At 45.1% G+C, this 19,945-nt stretch overlaps 1 protein-coding gene across 5 annotated transcripts in view; it reads right to left on the reverse strand.

Annotated features, from left to right (window-relative positions):
• PDE5A (phosphodiesterase 5A) overlaps window positions 1–19,945 on the reverse strand; it is a 94,380-nt gene that overhangs the window by 5,989 nt on the left and 68,446 nt on the right. For 4 of the 5 annotated variants that reach the window (XM_039540006.1, XM_039540005.1, XM_039540009.1 and 1 more), the window contains exons 13-20: window positions 19,410–19,535; window positions 17,217–17,311; window positions 14,026–14,113; window positions 12,733–12,833; window positions 12,558–12,635; window positions 11,472–11,535; window positions 10,184–10,258; window positions 3,567–3,650 (exon numbers count right to left, since the gene is read on the reverse strand). In XM_039540006.1, the coding sequence (XP_039395940.1) occupies window positions 3,567–3,650; window positions 10,184–10,258; window positions 11,472–11,535; window positions 12,558–12,635; window positions 12,733–12,833; window positions 14,026–14,113; window positions 17,217–17,311; window positions 19,410–19,535 (711 nt within the window). Of the gene's footprint in view, window positions 1–1,293; window positions 1,876–3,566; window positions 3,651–10,183; window positions 10,259–11,471; window positions 11,536–12,557; window positions 12,636–12,732; window positions 12,834–14,025; window positions 14,114–17,216; window positions 17,312–19,409; window positions 19,536–19,945 lie in introns of those variants that run through there. The other variant, XM_039540008.1, reaches the window with a different exon arrangement.

Here is a 19,945-nt window from a genome sequence, read left to right on the forward strand (position 1 = left end):
TGATGCGACTATTGATTTTATCAGTTACCCAGGGGATGTTTGGCCCCAGTGTATTCAGCAACTGATTAAGAAAGGTCTAGAGAAGAGCTGTGTTTAATAGCCATTCTCAATTACTTTTCATCTCCTGGTGTAGACCAAGCAATAGAGAGTTACTGTATTAGGCCAAAATGGACTAATAAAAGTGAAGCAGAGAACAAGTTTTGGAAAGAGAACTGGACTCTAATGTTTGGGTTAGAATAGGATGGATAAATAGTAGGGAAGGTCAAGACATTTCCACTGAAACAAAATTTTGATGAAAAATGTAAAATCCATGGACATTTTTGTGATTTTTTTTCTTCCTCATTCGCAATCACATGTGATGACCATATAGCCCTTTACTCCTAGTAGCTTCTGGAATTCAGTGGGACAGAAGCAATGAGTAAGGGTCCTGTGGTTGGGCCCCCTGTCAGTTAGACATATTAAGTGACTGACTACTACACAAAGCACAGGGGGTGAAGTCTGAAGTTAATGAGTATGGGATGAAATCAGTCAGGATTTCACTCATGGAATTTAATTCTCATTCAAACAATAAAAGATGGTGATGTCTGATTCTCCTTTTTCTTAATGATAGTTTTACAACAGTATAACTCCACTGGGCCATATCCTGGTGTAAATCAGCATAGGTCCATTGCCACCAATAGAACTGAGGAACTGGCCTTTTGTCTTCAAAGGAATTATTCTCGATTTACACCATTGAGAGGAAAATCAGGCCCATTAGGCACAATTCACCGGAATTATACCATTTAATTTTTTTTGTATAGGTTTAAATGGGTTTAAAAACACTAGAACAGTTTAATCAAATGTCAGCATTAAAGTCAGTGAAATGAGTGAAACACTTTTGCTGTTATTTATAGATTCATAGATTTTAAGGTCTGAAAAGAGCATTACGATCATCTAGTCCAGCGGTTCTCAAACTGTGGGTCGGGACCCTGTTTTAATGGGGTCACCAGTGCTGGGGTTTAGACTTCCTGGGGCTCAGAGCCAGAGCCCTGCCGCCTTGGGCGAAAGCCCAAAGACTTCAGCCCTGGGGAGTGGAGGGCTCGGGCTTCGGCTTCAGCCCTGAGCGGCAGGGCTCAGGTTACAGCCCCCTCCGCCCCGCCGCCTGGGGATGAAGTCCTTGGGCTTGGACTTTGCCCCCCTCCCCTCCCACCTGGGGCAGTGGGGTTCTGGAGGGCTCAGGCTTCAGTCCCCCTTCCTGGGGTTGTGTAGTAATTTCTCCAGTCAGAAGGGGGTCATGGTGCAATGAAGTTTGAGAACCCCTGATCTAGTCTGACATTCTACATAACACAGGCCATAGAACTTCACCCAGTGATTCCTGCATCAAGCCCATTCACATGGACTTGGTCAGTTTTGGTAAAATGGTAAACCAGACTTTCAGTGCTGCCTGCAGCATGAGAGACAAACTCCTAGGGACAGGATGAAAACTCATGAAAGGGCCAATGAGTGGGCAGGCCAAAGTTATAATTGTGCTTATTGTTCATTTTTACAGTGTTAGAACACTGGAGAGTGAACTGGTTCCTTGTTTTTTTCCAAGTGACATTATACGAAATGATTTATTGTTTCATTACATGTTATTCATTAAAGAAAGCAGGTGAAGTCCCCACCCTGCTCCAAATAGAATAAATGTACAATGGATCTGCTCCAAACTTAGCTCTTTCATGGGGCTTGCCTGTATTGTTAACTTGAATGACAACAACAAAGCATATGTCCCAGCCAAAGCTTTCTCCAGATCTGGGCTGTTCCATGCATTTACCTGTAGGATCCTAGTGCTCTCGTTTTCTCCATAGAGATACACCAAACCCTCTTTTTACCGGGACGGCAGCTAACAGGACCCACCTGGCAGCATGAATCAGCAGAAATAACTTTTCACCTGTACGGTCCTGCATTCCTATATAGGATCCTAGAAGCTGCCACCCTGCTTCAGAGTTTCAGTTCCTACCATATGAGGTTTAGTGGCTCAGTTGTACATTTCAGGCACAGCCCTCCACTGTGCACAGTATGGAGCAGCACTGCCCCAAGGTAGCATTGTGTCTCCTGCTGATACAATGTCTCCCAGAGCTCCTGTGAAGTGCCACATCCTCATAAAGGGTGGAGTGTGCACTCCCCTTATATCTTGATCGGTGCAGGGGAGGTCGCTGCATAGATCATTTGGGTGGCTACTGCCACTAGCCAGGAGCAGGCCTTGTTCTCAGGAGTGCTCAACAAATGCAATTTTGTTATGAAGCATGGGCTCAAGAAGGAAGTGTCTTTCACTCCCCATTCCCTTGCATATCCACACAAGGGCTGGGCACAATCTGGCCCAATATATTTTGATAAGCAGTTCACGTGAGACCCAGTCCTCCTCTGGGAGTTTCAGACTGGGAGATTTCCCAAGAATTCTTGTGGTGGGGGTTGGGTTGTCTTCCCCCTTTGGAAAAGGCCAGATATTCAGCCCTGTGGACCCTGAGATCTGCATGGATCACAATGCATCTGCAGAAGTAACAGGTCTTTTGCATGAAGGATCTGTAGTGCACAGCCACTCAGTCTCCTACAGCTGCCTACCTTCCACTGAAAGGAGCTTTGTGGGGCTCTACAATAACAATTGCAACTATATTCCCCTGATGTTGGATTTCCAAAGCATGGAATGGGAAGGTGCACACATGACTGCTGATTCTGTCCTCAGTAAATTGATAACTTGTTCTGTGGATTTCAGAGGTATTAGAGAGCATCCAGCCCTGCCTGCCTCTCAACCTGCAGATGTGCATTCATGTAAAGTGGCTTTGAAGTGGGCATAGAGAATGCGGGATGAATGTATGAAATCATCTTGCTCCCATTTCCAATGGATAGATTTGGGGGGTTAGGTTCCCATTTGCTCCCCAAGTTTCAGATCTCAATAACTGCACCCAGAATACATGATACAACCTGAGGAGGTTTTTCTCTAGTCTCAAAGATAGAAAATTAACTAAGTTTTAATACACAACATAATCTGATCAAGTACCTGGCTAAGCAGCAATTTGTTGCTAGAATGCAAAACGTTTCAATGGGTTCTGTCGTGTTGCATGTGTATAATCTGAAACTCGGTGAATATCCTAGTTAACATAATAATGGTTTGCACTTGTACTGCATCTCTCACCCAATGATTTCAAAGCACTTTACAATCCTTAATTAAGCCTCGTACTATCTATTTTATAGATGCGCACAGTGAGGCACAGAGAGGTTGTTCCAAGAGCACCTGGAAACTTGGTGGCAGAGCCAGGAATAGAACTCAGGGATCCAACTTCTGCCTCTCCACCTGTTTTTTCAATGATTACAACAAACCACTTCAATCGAATAAGTAATAACGAATAATGATAAATGTTGAAATAGTCTTTTGACCAGATTGAATATTGAATAACAAACAATAAAGCATTTCTATATCTTACTCAACTATAGAACAACAGCTAACTTGGTTCTAACTTCAGCCTCTGCATTGTTGCAGGCTACAATGCTTAGTTCTGGTTTAGTTAGTTGTACAATCCATGAAAAGAGTCCCCTCTCAAATAGAGTACCTCATAGAGCTGTAAACAAATGGCATCTATGAATCCAACTTGCATGCTGGGAATTTTATTTTTCTTTTCTCTGTTCATTAGATCCTGAAAACACAAAAAGAATGAGTCAGTTTTCACAGCAAACTTGCAAGGTGAGTCAGCTCTATATTAAAATAAGTTTAAAAAAAATCCAAGAGTCAATCTGGAACTATGTAGTAAGAAACGTAGCAGCACAATATGTTGTCAAGTAGATAACTTGGCTGCATGAACAATTTCTGGAGTCTTTTTCCTGGAATGGCAGTGCGCAGGGCATCAGGGCAGGCTGAAGCCCACTTTAAGAGGGTGAGATGAGTTTGCACTACTCATTAAGAATTCCCTTCCTTAATAATTTAGCAGCACTACCAGCTACCTTGAAGGAAAAAACGGTTACCTACCTTTTCATAACTGTTGTTCTTCGAAATGTGTTGCTTATGTCCATTCCATTCTAGGCGTGCATGTGCCCATGTGCGCAGTCGTCAGAGATTTTTGCCTTAGCGATATCTGTAGGGTCAGCAGTGGTGCCCCCTGGAGTGCTGCGCTCACGCGTCGGTATATCAGGCGCTGCTGGCCCTACATCCTCTCAGTTCCTTCTTGCTGGCAACTCCGAGAGAGGGGCAGGAGGGCAGGTAATGGAATGGATATGAGCAACACATCTCGAAGAACAACAGTTAAGAAAAGGCAGGTAACCGTTTTTTCTTCTTTGAATGCTTGTTCATGTTGATTCCATTCAAGGTGACTCACAAGCAGTGTCAATGAAAATGGGCTCAGAGTTCCCAATCTTGCAGCATGCAGCACTGCTCTGCCAAAGCCAGCATTGTCCCGGGCCTCCTGAGTAAGTGCATAAGGAGACGTAAACGTGTGGACAGACGACCAGGTAGCAGCTCTACAGATCTCTTGGATCGGCACCTGAGCCAGAAAGGCTGCTGCTGATGCTTGTGCTCTAGTTGAGTGTGCCTTGACTATTGCTGGTGGAGGCACTTTCGCCAGCTCATAGCAGTAGTGGATGCAGGCCGTGATCCAGGACGAAATCTGTTGAGCAGACACTGGGCGACCTATCATCCCGCAATGAACAGTTGCTCTGACTTGTGAAATGGCTTTGTCCTGTTGATGTAGAAGGCCAGCGCCCTCCTGATGTCCAGGGCATGCAACTTGCATTCCTCTTCCGATTTATGAGGCTTTGGGAAGAAGACAGTTAAGTATATGTCCTGGCTGGTATGAAACTGGGAAACTACCTTGGGCAGGAACACCGAGTGCAGCCGCAGCTAGACCTTATCCTCGTAGGATACCATATAAGGCAGTTTTGAAGAAATGCCCGTCTCAGACACCCTGTGGGCAGACGTTACTGCAACCAGGAACAAAAACCTTCCAGGACAGAAGGAGAAGAGAGCAGGAAGCCAGATGTTCAAAGGGAGGTCCCATGAGCCTCAACAGCAAAAGATTCAAGTCCGAGAGAGGGACAGGGTCCCAGACATGAGGATAGAAATGCTCCAAGCCTTTCAAAAACCAGGCCATCATGCCATGAGTGAAGACCAACCTACCTTGGAACAGAGGGTGGAAAGCAAAATAGCAGCTAGGTGGATCCTGATCAATGACAAGGACAAATCCTGGAGCTTGAATTGCAGAAGAGAATCCAGGATCACCTGCAGCAAGGCCTGCTCGGCCTGGATACATCATTCTGAAGCCCAGCACATGATACTTTTCCACTTAACCAGGAAAGTTGCTCTGATGGAGGGCTCTCTGCTACCCAACAAGACCTGTTGAACCCGGCCGAGCATTCCCGCTCTTCTGCATTCAGCCTTGCAGTAACCATGCTGTCAAGTGCAACGCCACCAGGTTCGGGTGCAGAAGACTACTGTGGTTCTGTGACAGCAGGTCTGGCCAAAGAGGTAGCCGCAGCGGGGTGGCTACTGAAAGGTCCAGCAGTGTGCCAAACCACTGTTGGTGAGGCCACTCGGGGGCTGTCAGAATAACTTTTGCCCTGTCCTGTTTGATCTTCATGAGGATTCTGTGGATCAACGGCACTGGTGGGGAGGCATACATCAGGGCCCCCGACCACAGGAGCAGGAAAGTGGCTGACAGGGAACCCCTGTCCATCCCCTGGAGTGAACAGAACATGTGGCATTTCCTGTTCTGAAGGGACCACGCAAACAAGTCCACCTGGGGAGTCCCCCACTTCCAGAAGATAACACTGACCACCTCTGCATGGAGCGACCACTCATGGTGAGATGAGAATAATCTGCAAACACATTCTTGGTCCCGGGCAGATGCGTGGCTACCAGATTAATGACATGCCACACACAAAAATCCCAAAGGCGGAGAGCTTCTTGGCAAAGGGCCAATGACCTGGCTCTGCCTTGCTTGTTGATGTAATACATCATGGCAGTATTGTCCATGAGGACCTGCACCACCTTGCCCCTCAGGTGGAGAAAGAAAGCCTGGCGGGCCAAGCTAATCGCTTTGAGCTCCCTGATGTTGATATGAAGGGCCAGATCATCTCGCAAACAGCAGCCTAGCATGCTGAGCTCGCCCAGGTGGGCTCCCCAGCCCAGGTCCGAAGCATTGGAGACCATTGTCAGTGATGGGGACGGGGCTGCGAAGGGAACTCCTTGCAACACCAACCTGGGGTTCATCCACCAATTCAGGGATGATAGGATGTGGTCCGGCACTCTGACTACCCTAAGTCGTGCCTGTTGCAGATGTAAACCAATGCCAGCCACGCTTGCAGAGGCCAGAGATGGAGCCAGACCTGACTGACCATGTACAGTTGGCCATGTGGCCCAACAGCCGCAGGCAGGTGTGAACCATGGTGAGCGGGTGGTTTTCAGATGGCAGATCAGGTCCGACATGGCCTGAAAACGCGCCTCAAGAAGGAAGGCTCTGGCTCGCGTGGAGTTGAGAACCGCCCCAAATAACTCTATTAGTTGGACTGGCCTTAAGGTGGATATTTTCTCGTTTACTAACAGGCCCAGGTCACAGAAGGTCGGAGGCACCAGATTGAGGCTTTTCTGCATTTGTTCCTGAGACCTGCCTGTGATGAGCTAATTGTTGAGATTTGGGAAGACATGGACCCCTCGATGTCTCAGGTAAGTGGTCACTGGTGCCATACATTTTGTGAAGACCCTTGGAGCCGATGAGAGGCCAAAGGGGAACACCGTGAATTGGAAATGGCATCACCCACTATGAAACAGAGGAAATGTCTGTGACCTTGGAATATGGAAATAAGCATCCTTCAAGTCGAGGATGTACCAGTCTCCTGGATCTAGGGAGGGAATGATGAAGGCCAGGAAGACCATGTGAAATTTCAACTTCTTGAGAGACTTGTTGAAGCATTGCAGGTCCAGAATGGGTCTGAGGCCCTCTTTTGCTTTCAGGATTAGGAAATAACAGGAGTAGAACCCCATTCCTGTCATGTCCCAAGTGACCTCTTCCACCGCCCCCAGGTGCAGGAGGTTCTCTACCTCTTGAATGAGGAGTTGCTCATGAGGAGCACAGGTGCCAACATTTTTCCATGCCAGTGGGTGCTGGCGCCCCTGCCTGCCCCAGCCCTGCCCTGACTCCACACTTGCCCAAAGTCCCCGCCCCAACTCCACCCCTCCCTGCCCCTATTGGATCCGCCCCCAAATCCCCACCCCGGCCCCGCCACCTCCTCCAAGCATGCCAGGCTGTTTCACAGTGCCAAGCGCTGGGAAGGTGGGGCGAGAAGCAGGACGCAGCGGCATGCTAAGGGGAGGAGGCAGAGGTGAGCTGGGGCAGGGGGGCAGGGCGGGGAGCTGCCAGTGGATGCAGAACACCCACCAATTTTTCCCCATGGGTGCTCCAGCCCTGGAGCATCCACGGAGTTGGCACCTATGATGACGAGGATCCCTGAAGGGGGATGGGAAAGAGGAGTGAGGAGGGAGGGATGGTCAAAAACTGCAGGGTGTAGCCTTGTGACACTATGTCCAGCACCCAGCAGTCCAAGGTGACCTGGGACCAGGCCAAATTGTAGGGATAAAGACGGTCGAGGAAAGAATGGGGTGGATCCTGGGAGCTGACTTGTTCTTGACCGCACCTTGCCAGGCCAGGCTGTGCAGATGAGCGGGAGGAGGAAGCATGGCAACAGTTGAAACTTATGTCCTACCGCTTCTCCTTGCAGACCCCGTACAAGGGTGACAAGGCCTTAGCGGCAGGGGCAGCCAGAACTGCGTCTGTGCAGACTGTGGCGTATGCATACCCAGCGAGCGAAGGGTGGACCAAGTGTCCTATAATCCATGCAGCCTCGCATCTGTCTGCTCCAAAAAAATACCATTCCCATCGAATGGGAGGTCCTGGATCGAGGTCTACATTTCCTGTGAGAAGCCAGCAGTCTGAAGCCAGGAGCTGCGCCTCATAACCACTGCTGACGCGACCACCCTAGCTGCCAGTCAGCCACATCCCACGCCATTTGGAGGGAGCACCTAGCTGCCGTGGTGCCAAATTCTTTGGCCAAACCCTGTGGGAGGGACTCCTTGAACTTACGGAGGGAGTCCCATAAGTTAAAATTGTATCTGCCTAGGAGAGCCTGATGGTTTGCCACCTGGAATTGCAGGCTGGCAGTTGAATAAATTTTCCTCCAAAAGACGCCTTGTTTTGGGGAGTTGAGTTGGTGTGCCCCTGCTTGTTTTTTTCATTGGCTGCAGAGACAACCAGTGAGCCCGGAGGAGGGTGGATATAAAGATACTCGAACCCTTTGGCCGGGACGAAATACTTCTTTTCAGCCCTTTTGGAAATGGGAGGGATGGACGGGTTTGCCAGAGGGCCTTGGCAATTTTTAGAACTCAGTCATGCACTGGTAGTGCAGCACGGGCAGAGGTAGAGGCTGAGAGGACGCTGAACAAGGGTCTCCTCCTGCTCGACCATCTCCTCCGCCTCTAGGCCCAAGTTCTCGGCCACCTGTCGAAGCGGGGCCTGCTGTTCTTTATAATCATCCGATACCAACTTAGGCCACCGACACGGCCTCGGGTGCCCAATCGTGCTGATGGAGTCAAGGCGAGGAGCTGAACTGCCCTTCCGTGCCGGAAGAATCCCCTTCCAGAGACCACGGTGGGCCACAGTGGGCCCATTGATGCCTGAGTCTGACTGTTGCCCCTGGAGACCAGTGCCCGGAATGGGAGGATCAGTGCTGGTATCAAGGGGACAGGTTCCAGAGCCGGGCGGACCAGAGACATGATGGGGAGCACTCTGACGTGGCAGGCAATCGAGATATGTGCCGAGAGGACAACAGGTGGGAGGGTAAATGGTGCCGGTAGTACGGAGACTGGTGCCTCCCTCTAGGCAACCAGTGTTGAGATGGTGGGGACCGTGATTGCAGTGCCAGTGACCCAGAGTAAGACCCAGAGGATCTGGACTGCGACTCCAGGGATCTGCAGCGTGGAGGTGGAGAGCCCTGTCTTGTCTCAGGGGATCAGCAGTGCTCCACTGCCCCCTGAGGGGTCTTAGCAGCTGGCTTGCCCTCTTGGTGGAGGTGGAGGCCTCTGCTCTCTTGGTGCTGTAGAAGCTTGAGAAGGCGTTGGTGCCATCAAGGGTTTGGGTCCCATACTGCTCCCGGGAGTCGGTGGTGGGTGGACCTTTTAAGGGGCTAAGGGCCCTGACCGGAGAGGCATGCACACACCGCTCTGGAGTGGACAGGCTGCCTGAGTTGGGTCCCTTGCCTGATGACCCATGGCCCTTCTTGTCTGGAGCCGGAAAGCCATGCTTCCTTGTTTTCTTTTTGGGCACTGGCGGCAGGGAGCAGTGCCGGGCAGAGCCCTGTGCTGGGGGTGCACGGTGCACCAAGGCCAAGGTACTACTAGGCGAGTCTTGGCGGATGGCTTGGAAGCCAGGTGAAGGGCAGACTCCACGAGGAGAGCCCACAAATGAATATCCCGATCCTTCAGAGTCCTGGGCCGAACGTTTTTACAAATACGGCACTTGTCTTTCACGTGTGATTTCCCCTAAGCACTTGAGGCAGCTGCTATGGGAGTCAGTTACAGGCATAGGCCTGTTACAGTCCACACAGGGCTTAAACCTGGTTGACCGGGGCATGCCCTGCCTGGCTCAATGTTCTTACTGGGACTCTAACTTCTAACTACACTTAACAACTACTTAACACTAACTACTATAAACAAACTATTTACAGGGCCCTAAGGCTTGAAGTCATTAGAAACGAAACTGCTAGCCCTTACAACGCAAGGAAAGGCGGTCCGACTAACCACCATAGATGTTAAGAACTGAGAGGGAGTAGGGCCGGCAGCGTGTGATATACCGACACGAGTGCAGCCACTGCCAACCTTACAGATACCGTTAGGGCAAAAATCTCTGATGACCGCGAATGTGGGCGTGCACACACTTAGAATGGAATTGACATGAGCAAACACTAGAAGAACTTATGCTCTTTACACTATTGTCTGGAAGGTAAATGGTCCGTTGCAGATGTTTGGGAACAAGAGGAAATTAACCATCAGGTGTCAGAATGACTGGGAAGAAGCTCGTTCCATACTCTGGTACCCACCACCAAAAACAACATTTAAAAAAGAAAGGGAAGTCCTGTTGGCAGTAAGAATTTTGAAAAAGGTGCTACCACATATGGCTTTCCTACTTACTGTTGGTTCTATGTTGAGTTCCTTTCTCTCCTTATCTCCTTGGTCAAAAAATTCTGTAGCTACAAGTTCAGCTATCTGTAAGAAATGTCACACGGTGTTTGTTAGTTTAAAAGGCCTGGATTTACACTTTCTACTGAGGGTCAAAACAGAAAGTGTTATTGCTAGGTGTCTGCCCTGAATGAAAAAGAAATAAGGCCCTGATTCTGAAAAGAATTCTGTAACCGTATGCCTGCATGAAGTCCCAGCTGTTTACATGTGCCTAAATGCAAAATCTCTAGTATTGAGGTAGGCCCACTAAGCTGTCTCAGTCAAATAGCACAATGTCAAACAAAACATTTTTAGCAGTAAACAAACCCAGATTGTATATGTTTTAACTATTTAGCACCAAGACTTCACTATACAAGAAGACATAGCAAACAACTAGCATTTGTTACACATCAGTTCCGAAAAAAAGAGCTTATTAGTACATGCATTTCAGCTGTCTAACTCCACTGACCTGAGTGGAGTTGCTTGGATTAGAAATCAGGGCCCAATCAGACCCAGTATGTTCTAGAGGCTCTTAAGATATTACAGTGCATTGCACTTGTACATAACCTATTCCAAAATTTGCTCTATGTATGTTAATAAGCTCAACTCACAACAATCCAGTGAGGTAAGCATTAATTTGCTGATGGGTAAAGTGAAGCGCACAAATGATAAGAGACAAATCTTTAAACTAGAGGTTACACCTAAGATTTTCAAAAGTGTCTAGTGATTTTGGGCATTTCAGTCAGTGGGTGTCCAACTTGAGATACCTGATCTCTGGCTTTCAAAAAGTGTTTACCAGCTATCCTTTGAAAATCAGCCCCCTTTAAAGTGTATTAAGTTGGAACCACACACAAAAATGCATCCGACGAAGTGGGTATTGACCCACGAAAGCTCATGCTCCAAAACGTCTGTTAGTCTATAAGGTGCCACAAGACTCTGCTGCTTTTACAGATCCAGACTAACACGGCTACCCCTCTGATACTTGACACAAAAATGAGAGATCCTAGGCACAAATGTACACTCACATTTACATGTGCATTTACCACAACAGCACAAGCAAACTGGAAAGAGCATCTAGCTAGCCATTCACAATCAAAATGATGATAAATACACACATAAATAAAGGTCAGTTACCATCTGAGGATTGCTCCCAAAGGCTGTGCCTTCCACCAATGCCTTTGCAAAGTGGAAGGTGAGGCTTAGGAAGCATAAGCTATAATGGAGAGCCAAACCCTTAGAAAGTCTTAAATTAAGCTTATACCCGTTGTTGAATTGGCCATGGCTTTGTTATTGCTGACAAATCACAAGCAGTCATCAGCATTGCTCTGTAAAAACAAAGAAAATTCATGATTTGTTGTAACATGAAACTCATGTAGCCATTCAGTCTAGAAGCTAATAAATACAGTATCCAACATCAAACAAAATCAAAGCCAGGCTAACTGATGAAATTACAGAAGATGATAAAAATATCCTTTAATGGGGGACTAGATGACTGAGGAATGGTAACGAGGTACTGTGCCTTTCTCTTGTGTCATATGACCTGAGCAAATCTGGATCAGATCGGTTGAGATTAAATCCATTACCACAGGAAAGGCCTATGTGAAAAGAGCTGGCTTCAGTCCGTTTGTTAATGGACAGGTACCACATTACAAAAATGACTGTCATCATTGACAATAACTAGCACCTTTGCTGGCTGCTTCAGGAAGAAGGCTGAGGACTGAATGAGCCATGGGCATGGACGTTAACTGAACTAGTCTGCCCATAGAGGCAGTGCCTTCAAAACAGAGTGGTAGCACACTGGTGAGGCAGCCTGGGGAATCTTGCTGTGCTGTTGGTGTGGCTGTTCTCTGTCTCTTGTGTCTCTATCCTTAAATCTCTTTCCTTTCATGGGAAATGAATTTGCTTCAAAACAAGCAGCCCTCCCTGAATCTTTCAGCTACAGATCACAACAGTTCAGTGCTTTAAGACAATGCATCTACAGCAAAAGAAGAACATAGCATTCTGTCAGGAGTCCTACACCCTTTAGGAACAATAGAAATGCTAGTGGACAGATGCCGCATTATAAAAATCACTGTCATCACTAACAATAACTAGCAATTTTGTTGACTATTTCAGGAGAAAGGCCACAAGAAGTCATTCATCAGAGTTCATCAGGCAACCCCTGCAGCTCTCTTAACAATATTCAGATCCAGGTGTTTATTAACTGACCCACTTGACTTGTGTCAGCTTGTACAGGCCCAGATTAAACAAATTTATGTTGGCTCTACTGAAAGTAATAGCAGTGTGTAGTGGAAAACCAGATAGTTGGTAGTACAGTTTGTTTTTTAAACATCTGCCATTTACTTACAAAAATAGCTCCTTCTGCAGAGGATCTTCCCAGTTAAATTGCTTCTTTCGTAGAAGTTCAAAAAACTCTCCCCTTCTCCTTAAAACCAGTAAAAACAAGAGAAAGATTCACAGTCAGTCTGACACAATCCAAACACCTCTCAGCAGCTGTTCAGCCAAATGTATCTCTAACTTACTTAAAGTACAGTGCTAAATCTGTGGCAAGAATGGCTTGTTTTATCATTTTCAGTGTGGCCTTGTATTCTTCAATGGAAAGGTTGCTGAGAATCTGGTTTCCCTGTCAACCAACAACAACAAAAAAAGCAGTGTTAACAATAAAACTTGGAACATCACCAAATTATTACATCCCCTCCTAGATTCTAAATCACTGGATGTTGTTTTCTTGTAATTGATGGTTTCTTCCTACTCTGCGTTCTCTCACATTCTCCCACCCATGCTCCTGCATAAAAACATACTGCAATATTCTTGAATAATGGCCCAAAGCTCTGTAGCAGCGCCAGAGTAAATGACTGTACATTAGAATACTATAGTATTTTTTATGAGGGTATACACAAGAGACAGAGCAGTCAGGAAGCAAAGACCCTTCCAAGTCTTTATTTCATCCCAAAAAGTTCGTTTTCCACAAACCCACATCCTGGACCTGCTTCTTTTTTCCTCCAGTAAAGAGACTGTAACAGACAAATATATTGCTTAGGAACTTGCCAACTTACCTAACATACTGTAAACAACATATAAGACTCATTCAATTACAAAACAGCATTACAAATAAGTCATTGCAGTGACCCACTGCAAAACCAAAGCATACTGGGGATGATGTGAGGACATCTACAGTGTTTCCTAGCTTCTGTCAGGTGAATCACTTTTACTATTAGGTAAGCCAACATTACCAAGCCTCTGATATGAAATGAATAGTGTAAATGTGCTATTTCTAAATTATTGTGCATGCTGAATAACTGGTCTTCAAAATTAATATATAATGTAGCAGGAGATTAAGAATGCAGTCATTTTATTTACATATTTATTTCACTTAGGTTTGGAGTCACTGCTGAATGTCAATGTTTGGCTCCTGGGGTTTGATTCAGGCCCGTTTGTAGCCAAAGGGTTTTTAATTTATTTTTCAGAACTGTTGTGTGCATGTGTAAGCAGGGATATACCTTACAAGGCAAGCAACACTGACAATTCAAACAAGGGTTCATTAGAGGTCACAGAAGTGGCAACAAAGCTGCTTATTTTCATTGGTCCAAGGAAGCAGATACTCAAAATGAGAGTTGCAAGGCTTCCCTTATCAGGAAACATTTGGAAAGATTTGGTGACTCTCAGAAGGGAGGCTATGTATTTGCCTTCTTCACCCAAAAAGGAATAAAGATCATTTAGGAATATATAATACTGGGAATCTATCCAGAAACTAAAAATATAAGTGAAATAGGCTAGGGCTTCCTTCAATGCACACACAGAAGCGAGGCATTTACCGGACTATTCAGGATCATCAGGCACTGATCAAAATGGTGATGCTCCATAATTGAGTGGCAATAGAGTTGAGCCAGTGGATGTTCGCTTCTGAGGAGTAAAAACATCACTTGGAGAAAATGAGAAAGCAACTTAAAGGTACCAATCACCTAGCAGCAGTAGCCACACAACTTATTCTCCTCCCCCCATCACTTCATTCCCCGTTGGTTCTCTTCTCCTCTTCTTCCATGTGACTGGGCAAACAGAATGAATGCATGTAGAGACGTGTATAGGGGAGCACAAATGCAGAAACAATGTGATTACTTTTTCAAAATACTGACAGCTCCAAAGTTCTGGTTTTAAACTGGTGCCTGTAAAGGTCACTAACACACAAGCAATGAAAAAATAATTTAAGATTCTTTAAGTGGCAAGAGTCTAAAAATGAAAAAAAGGAAAAAAAAAGGACACAGACAGAAAACTTCAAAAGAGGAGAATTTTTTTTTAAAATACACCTACGTTTACCTATCAGGTGACTTCTTGAATAAGCAATCTAGGCAGGTGGCTTTTCTGCAACTACTGAGCTTGCAAGTAGCAAATGGCAATAGTAACTCAATCCAAAGCCCACTAAAGTCAGTGAAAAAGCTCCTAGTGAATTCAGTAGGCTTTGGATCAGGTCCTGTAGGAGTCAATGCCAGCCATGCCTTCCTTAGCTTGTGACCCTAGTGACTGCACACCAGTCATCTTTCTCATTCTGTTCCAGAATAAATGCTTTGATTTATAATGAACAAGCATTACTGAGCTAGCATTTCTCCTGTGATCAATAAAAAATACAAAAAAAAATGGCATGTGAGTTGTGCAGCCTTTATTATACCACTGATAGAACAAACATTATGAAACTAACTGTATGGATGCAAAGTTAATTTAAGGATATTGAGCTCATTGTGCTTGCTTAATTTTGGATAAAATAGGGAAACTTCTTCTCTGAAGATTTCTCCATTTTCTCCCTCTTCTCCATTGCATAATGGTGTTCTTTGCTTTTATTACTGAGCCTGACAAATCTCCTATTTTTAACCATTTGAACTTCATCTCCACATCATTGCCCTGATCCCCTCAGCTAAGGACTAGTTGGGATTCCCTCTGAAACTTGTTTCACCGCTGACCCTGTATCAGGCACTGTAGTCACCTATAACCTGATCCTGCAAATCCTTACCCATGTGAATAATCCTTACTTAAACATACAGTCCTATGGGGCTACTTGCATGAGGACAGTTTACTCCATGAGTAACTGGAACTGCAGGATTGTGCCCCTCCTAGGAGACAAGTGCAAAGGATTATTGGGCGAAGTGCAAGAGTGTGTGTGTATCCTAGGATGGCTGCCAGTACACCTAGGGTGCAATTCTGCCTCCAGTGAAGTCACTGGCAAAACTCCCATTGACATCAGCGGGGTGAGGATTTCATCCTGATCAGAGAGCCACATAACTAAGGAAGGACACAACTTATGTTCCCATCTACTGTACCAAACTGGGGCCAAGAGTGTTGCCTCCTCAGCATTTGCAGCCCCTGCTATTCTGGGAAGGAAGATACCAGTGGTGGGAATAAACTCAAGTTCCTAACATGATCCATGCATGGCGTTTCCGTTAGGCCCACAGGCCAGGCCAAAGGTCACCATTCTTTCTGAATACAGTGATTTGATTATATAACCTTCTCTCATTGCTCTTGCCTTCTTTACACACACGTTTGGGAAAAACTGTGCATCTGCCAAGAGATCCTAAAACTGAGTCCATTTCCTGTAATATGTGCTAGAGGGATAGTTCCCTTATTTTTTTTTTTAAACCTATTGCTCAAGAAAAGAATCTTGTGCCAAGTATTACTCCCCCTCCCCCAACTGAAAAAAAAGAATTCATCTCTGGAAAACTCTTACTTTTAATTTAGTTTCTACTAGCCTGAGAGATTTAAAAACAAAATCCCTGGAACTGTTAATGAAAAAAATGTAAAGTTGTAATCGACTCACATTTGTGGCATGTGTGAATGTTGGGTTTTGCTGTCTATGACTTTTTCCCAGGACATTTTTGAAGAGCAGATGACGCATATCCAGATGTTTTCCAGGAAATTTATTTTTAAATAATAAAGGAAAAACATAGCTAACTGGTTCCAATCACTGTTTGTTTGTGGGTTACTGGATTCCCCATTTTTGGGTCAAAGGACTGCCATCAGTTCAGCTTTTTAGCTTTTTTTTGGGTCTTACACACCATACTTGGAACAATTCTGAGCCCCAAAGTTTGAGTGTGGATCAATAGACCTGAGAGGCAGGAATTTGCTCACTTTTTACTTATTTTCCTATATTTCCTCCCATTACTCCCAGTCTTCCCTCCCTCACATGCATATACTTTTCCTCCTCTATGGGCTATCTTGACAGCACCTTACTGTGCCCGCCAAGTATAAAGAAAGCCACTTCCTCCAAAGTTAGCTTCAACATTACTCTCCAACTCCGTCAGAAAGAGATGCTGAGAAATGCATACTGTATCTCTTCCTCAAACCTGGTCAGAACCAGACACTGCTGCAATATCACAGTAATTCTTTTATAACTACAGTGTCTAATCAAACTATTAATTTAATCAAAGCAGTAAATAAAGGTCTCATCTGCCCCCATTCAACATAATGGCAAAACTCCCTCTGACTTTGGTGGCGCTGAATCAAGCATTAAATGTTAAATATCAGTGGGAAACATTTTCAAAATCACTTAAGTCACTTTGGAGCATAAGTGTAATTGACTTTCAAGGAGACTTATGTTCCTAAGTGTCTAAGTCACTTTTGAAAAGTGGCTCAGGCCACGTCTACACTACAGGGAATACAGTGGCATAGCTACAGCACCATACCTATGCCACCATAACTCTGCATACATATGCCACCAACTCTACATACATTTTTAAGAAGTCTTACATCTGTATTTTAGCCTAAAAAACCCAGCATTCAATGAATTCATGAGAAACATGAGTAGCTGATCAGTTAAAATTACTTAGTCATGGTGTGTTTATCCTAATGTTCTCAGATTTATTGATTTGCAAAACTCAATTCACAAAGGCTCCCCCTGTCATTAGTGCACATTAGCAAGATTCTACTCTTTCTAATTTTCTGTTTTGTTTTTTTAATTAATTTCAGTGAAATAAGAAAATATATCTGTGCTTTTCCTTCCCCTCCTGACAGACTTGCTTACCTCTGTATATAAGAGTTATTCACCCCTCTGTGATCCAAATCATGGCTTAGGGCTGCTATCAGCAAAGCAAGTATCTCTAGGTCAGTCAGCTTGTTCTGTATGTAACAGGAAATACAAGATGTCTGTTAACTTTGCAATACAGATTTGATATTAAATGCATTAGTATTGTCAACATATGCCTTCTAGAACTTTGATGGTTTTAGTCAGAATAGGACAATTAGTTTCCTAAAAGAAAAGCAGTTACCAATGGTTCACTGTAAAACTGGAGGACATATCTAATAGGATCTCCAGGGGTCTGTCCTGGGTCTGGTACTATTCAATATTTTCATTAATGACTTGGATAATGGAGTGGGGAGAGAATGCTTATAAAATTTATGGAGGATTCCAGGATTAGTATTCAAAACGATCTTGACAAGTTGTAGAATTGGTCTGAAATCAATCACATGAAATTCAATAAAGACAATGCAAAATACTGCACTTAGGAAGAAAAAAAAATCAAATGTACAACTACAAAATGGGGAATAACTGACTAGGTACTAGTACTGCTGAAAAGGATTTGGGGGATTATAATGGATCACAAATTGTATATGAATCAACAATGTGATGCAGTCGTGAAAAAGGCTAATATTCTAGGGTGTATTAACAAAAAATGTCATATGTAAGTCACAGGAGATAATTGTCCCATTCTACTCGGCACTGGTGAGGCCTCACCTGGAGTACTGTATCCAGTTCTGGGCGCCACTCTCTAAGAAAGAAGTGGACAAACTGGAGAGAGTCCAGAAGACAGCAACAAAAACAAAAGGTTTAAAAAACCTGACCTATTAGGAAAGGTTAAAAAAACTAGGCATATTTAGTCTTGAGAAAAGAAGACTGAGGGAGGACCTAATAAAAAGTCTTCAAATATGTTAAGGGCTGTTATAAAGAGGATGGCGATCACTCGTCCACTGAAGGTAGGATAAGACATAATCAACTTAATCTGCAGCAAGAGAGATTTAGGTTAGATATTAGGAAAAGCTTTCTAATTATAAGGGTAGTTGAGTTTGTGGAGTCCCTGTCATTGGAGGTTTTTAAGAACAGGTTAGACAAACGTCTGTCAGGGATGATCTAGGTCAGGGGTCGGCAACCTACGGCATGAGCCGATTTTGACTGGCATGCGGCTGCCAGCCAGGGTTCCAGCCGCCGGCCCCACTCAGCCCGGTACTGGCTGAGTGAACGGAACCCCAGGCCGGCAGGAGGCTGAGCGGAGCCGGCGGGCAGGACCCCAGACTGGCGGCAGGCGCGCCCCCCGGCTCCCTCCTCACTCCTGTAAGTGTGAGCCGCCGCTGCCATCGCTGCCCCTCCCGCAGCTCCCCCCCTCCCGCTGCCTCAGCACTCTGCGGGGGAGGGGCTGTGCGCGCAGCAGCCCGGTAGCATGTTTTGCCTCCACGTGGAGCCAGCGTCTGACCGGTATAGGCATGGTAAGGGGAATTCAAGGGGGCAGTCAGGGAGCAGGGCAGGGCTGGATGGGTCAGGAGTTCTGGGGGTCCTGTCAGGGGGCAGGGAGTGATTGGATGGGGCATGGGAGTCCCGAGGGTCTGTCTGGGGGCAGGGGTGTGGATAAGGGTTGGGGCAGTCAGGGGACAGGTAGGGAATAGGGTCCTGGGTGGGGTGCAAGGTGGAAGTTTCGCCTAGGGCGCAAAATATCCTTGCACCAGCCCTGCCCCAGGGGGTGCGTGCACCCCAGGTTAAGAACCACTGCACTAAACTGATAAGATCTGCATTTTAATTTAATTTTAAATGAAGCTTCTTAAACAATTTAAAAAACTTGTTTACTTTACATACAACAATAGTTTATAGACTTATAGAGACCTTCTAAAAACGTTAAAATGTATTACTGGCACACGAAACCTTAAATTACAGTGAATAAATGAAGTCTCAGCACACCACTTCTGAAAGGTTGCCGACCCCTGGTCTAGGTATACTTGGTCCTGCCTCAGCACAAGGGGCTGGACTATATGACCTCTCAAGATCTCTTCCAGCCCTGCATTTCTATGATTCTAAGATCAGGTTCTGAAGTCTTCAGAGAAGATGCACTGAGTTCAGTGAAGATATTCCAAACTGACATAGGTCTTACTGAGATCAAAATTGGGTCTGTGCAAGTTTACAGTACTTAGTTAATTAAAAGGCTCCTAGGGTGAAAACAGTCAAACATACCTGAAGTTTACCCGATTTTAAAGCAGCAAACATACATTGGGCTGTGTTAAAGGCATGTCTCCAATTGTGATATGCAACATTTTTTCGATAATTTTTCTTCACACTCAAAATCCATCTGCAAAGAACCTTTAACAAACAGCATCATTCAGTTAAATGCAAAACACTACGACTTTAGTCTTTTCACACACAAAAATAAAATAAAGCAAATTCTAATTATTGTAGATTTAATGTGGGAAAATTTTTGTTTTTACTTGTCTTCAGTAGCGTTTAATATTGATGCACTTTTATGTAAAAATATGGATAAGGAAAATCTGTGTAATCTCTTAGTTTAGCTTCCTCACTTCCAAAACCTAGAGTTTGCTAACCAGTTAATAGGCAACTACAGCTTTGTTTTATTTATTATGTGGACACCCATATTCCTAAAGTTACCAATCCATGACATGAACCAACAGCTAAATTATGGTTCCAGGTACACTAGTGCAGACCTAGAATTTGGAGTTATGCTGATTTAACTGAATGAAGAATTTGTTCACGGT

The sequence above is a fragment of the Mauremys reevesii genome, linkage group 5 (genome assembly GCF_016161935.1).
Source record: "Mauremys reevesii isolate NIE-2019 linkage group 5, ASM1616193v1, whole genome shotgun sequence".
NCBI classification, from domain to species: domain Eukaryota; kingdom Metazoa; phylum Chordata; order Testudines; family Geoemydidae; genus Mauremys; species Mauremys reevesii.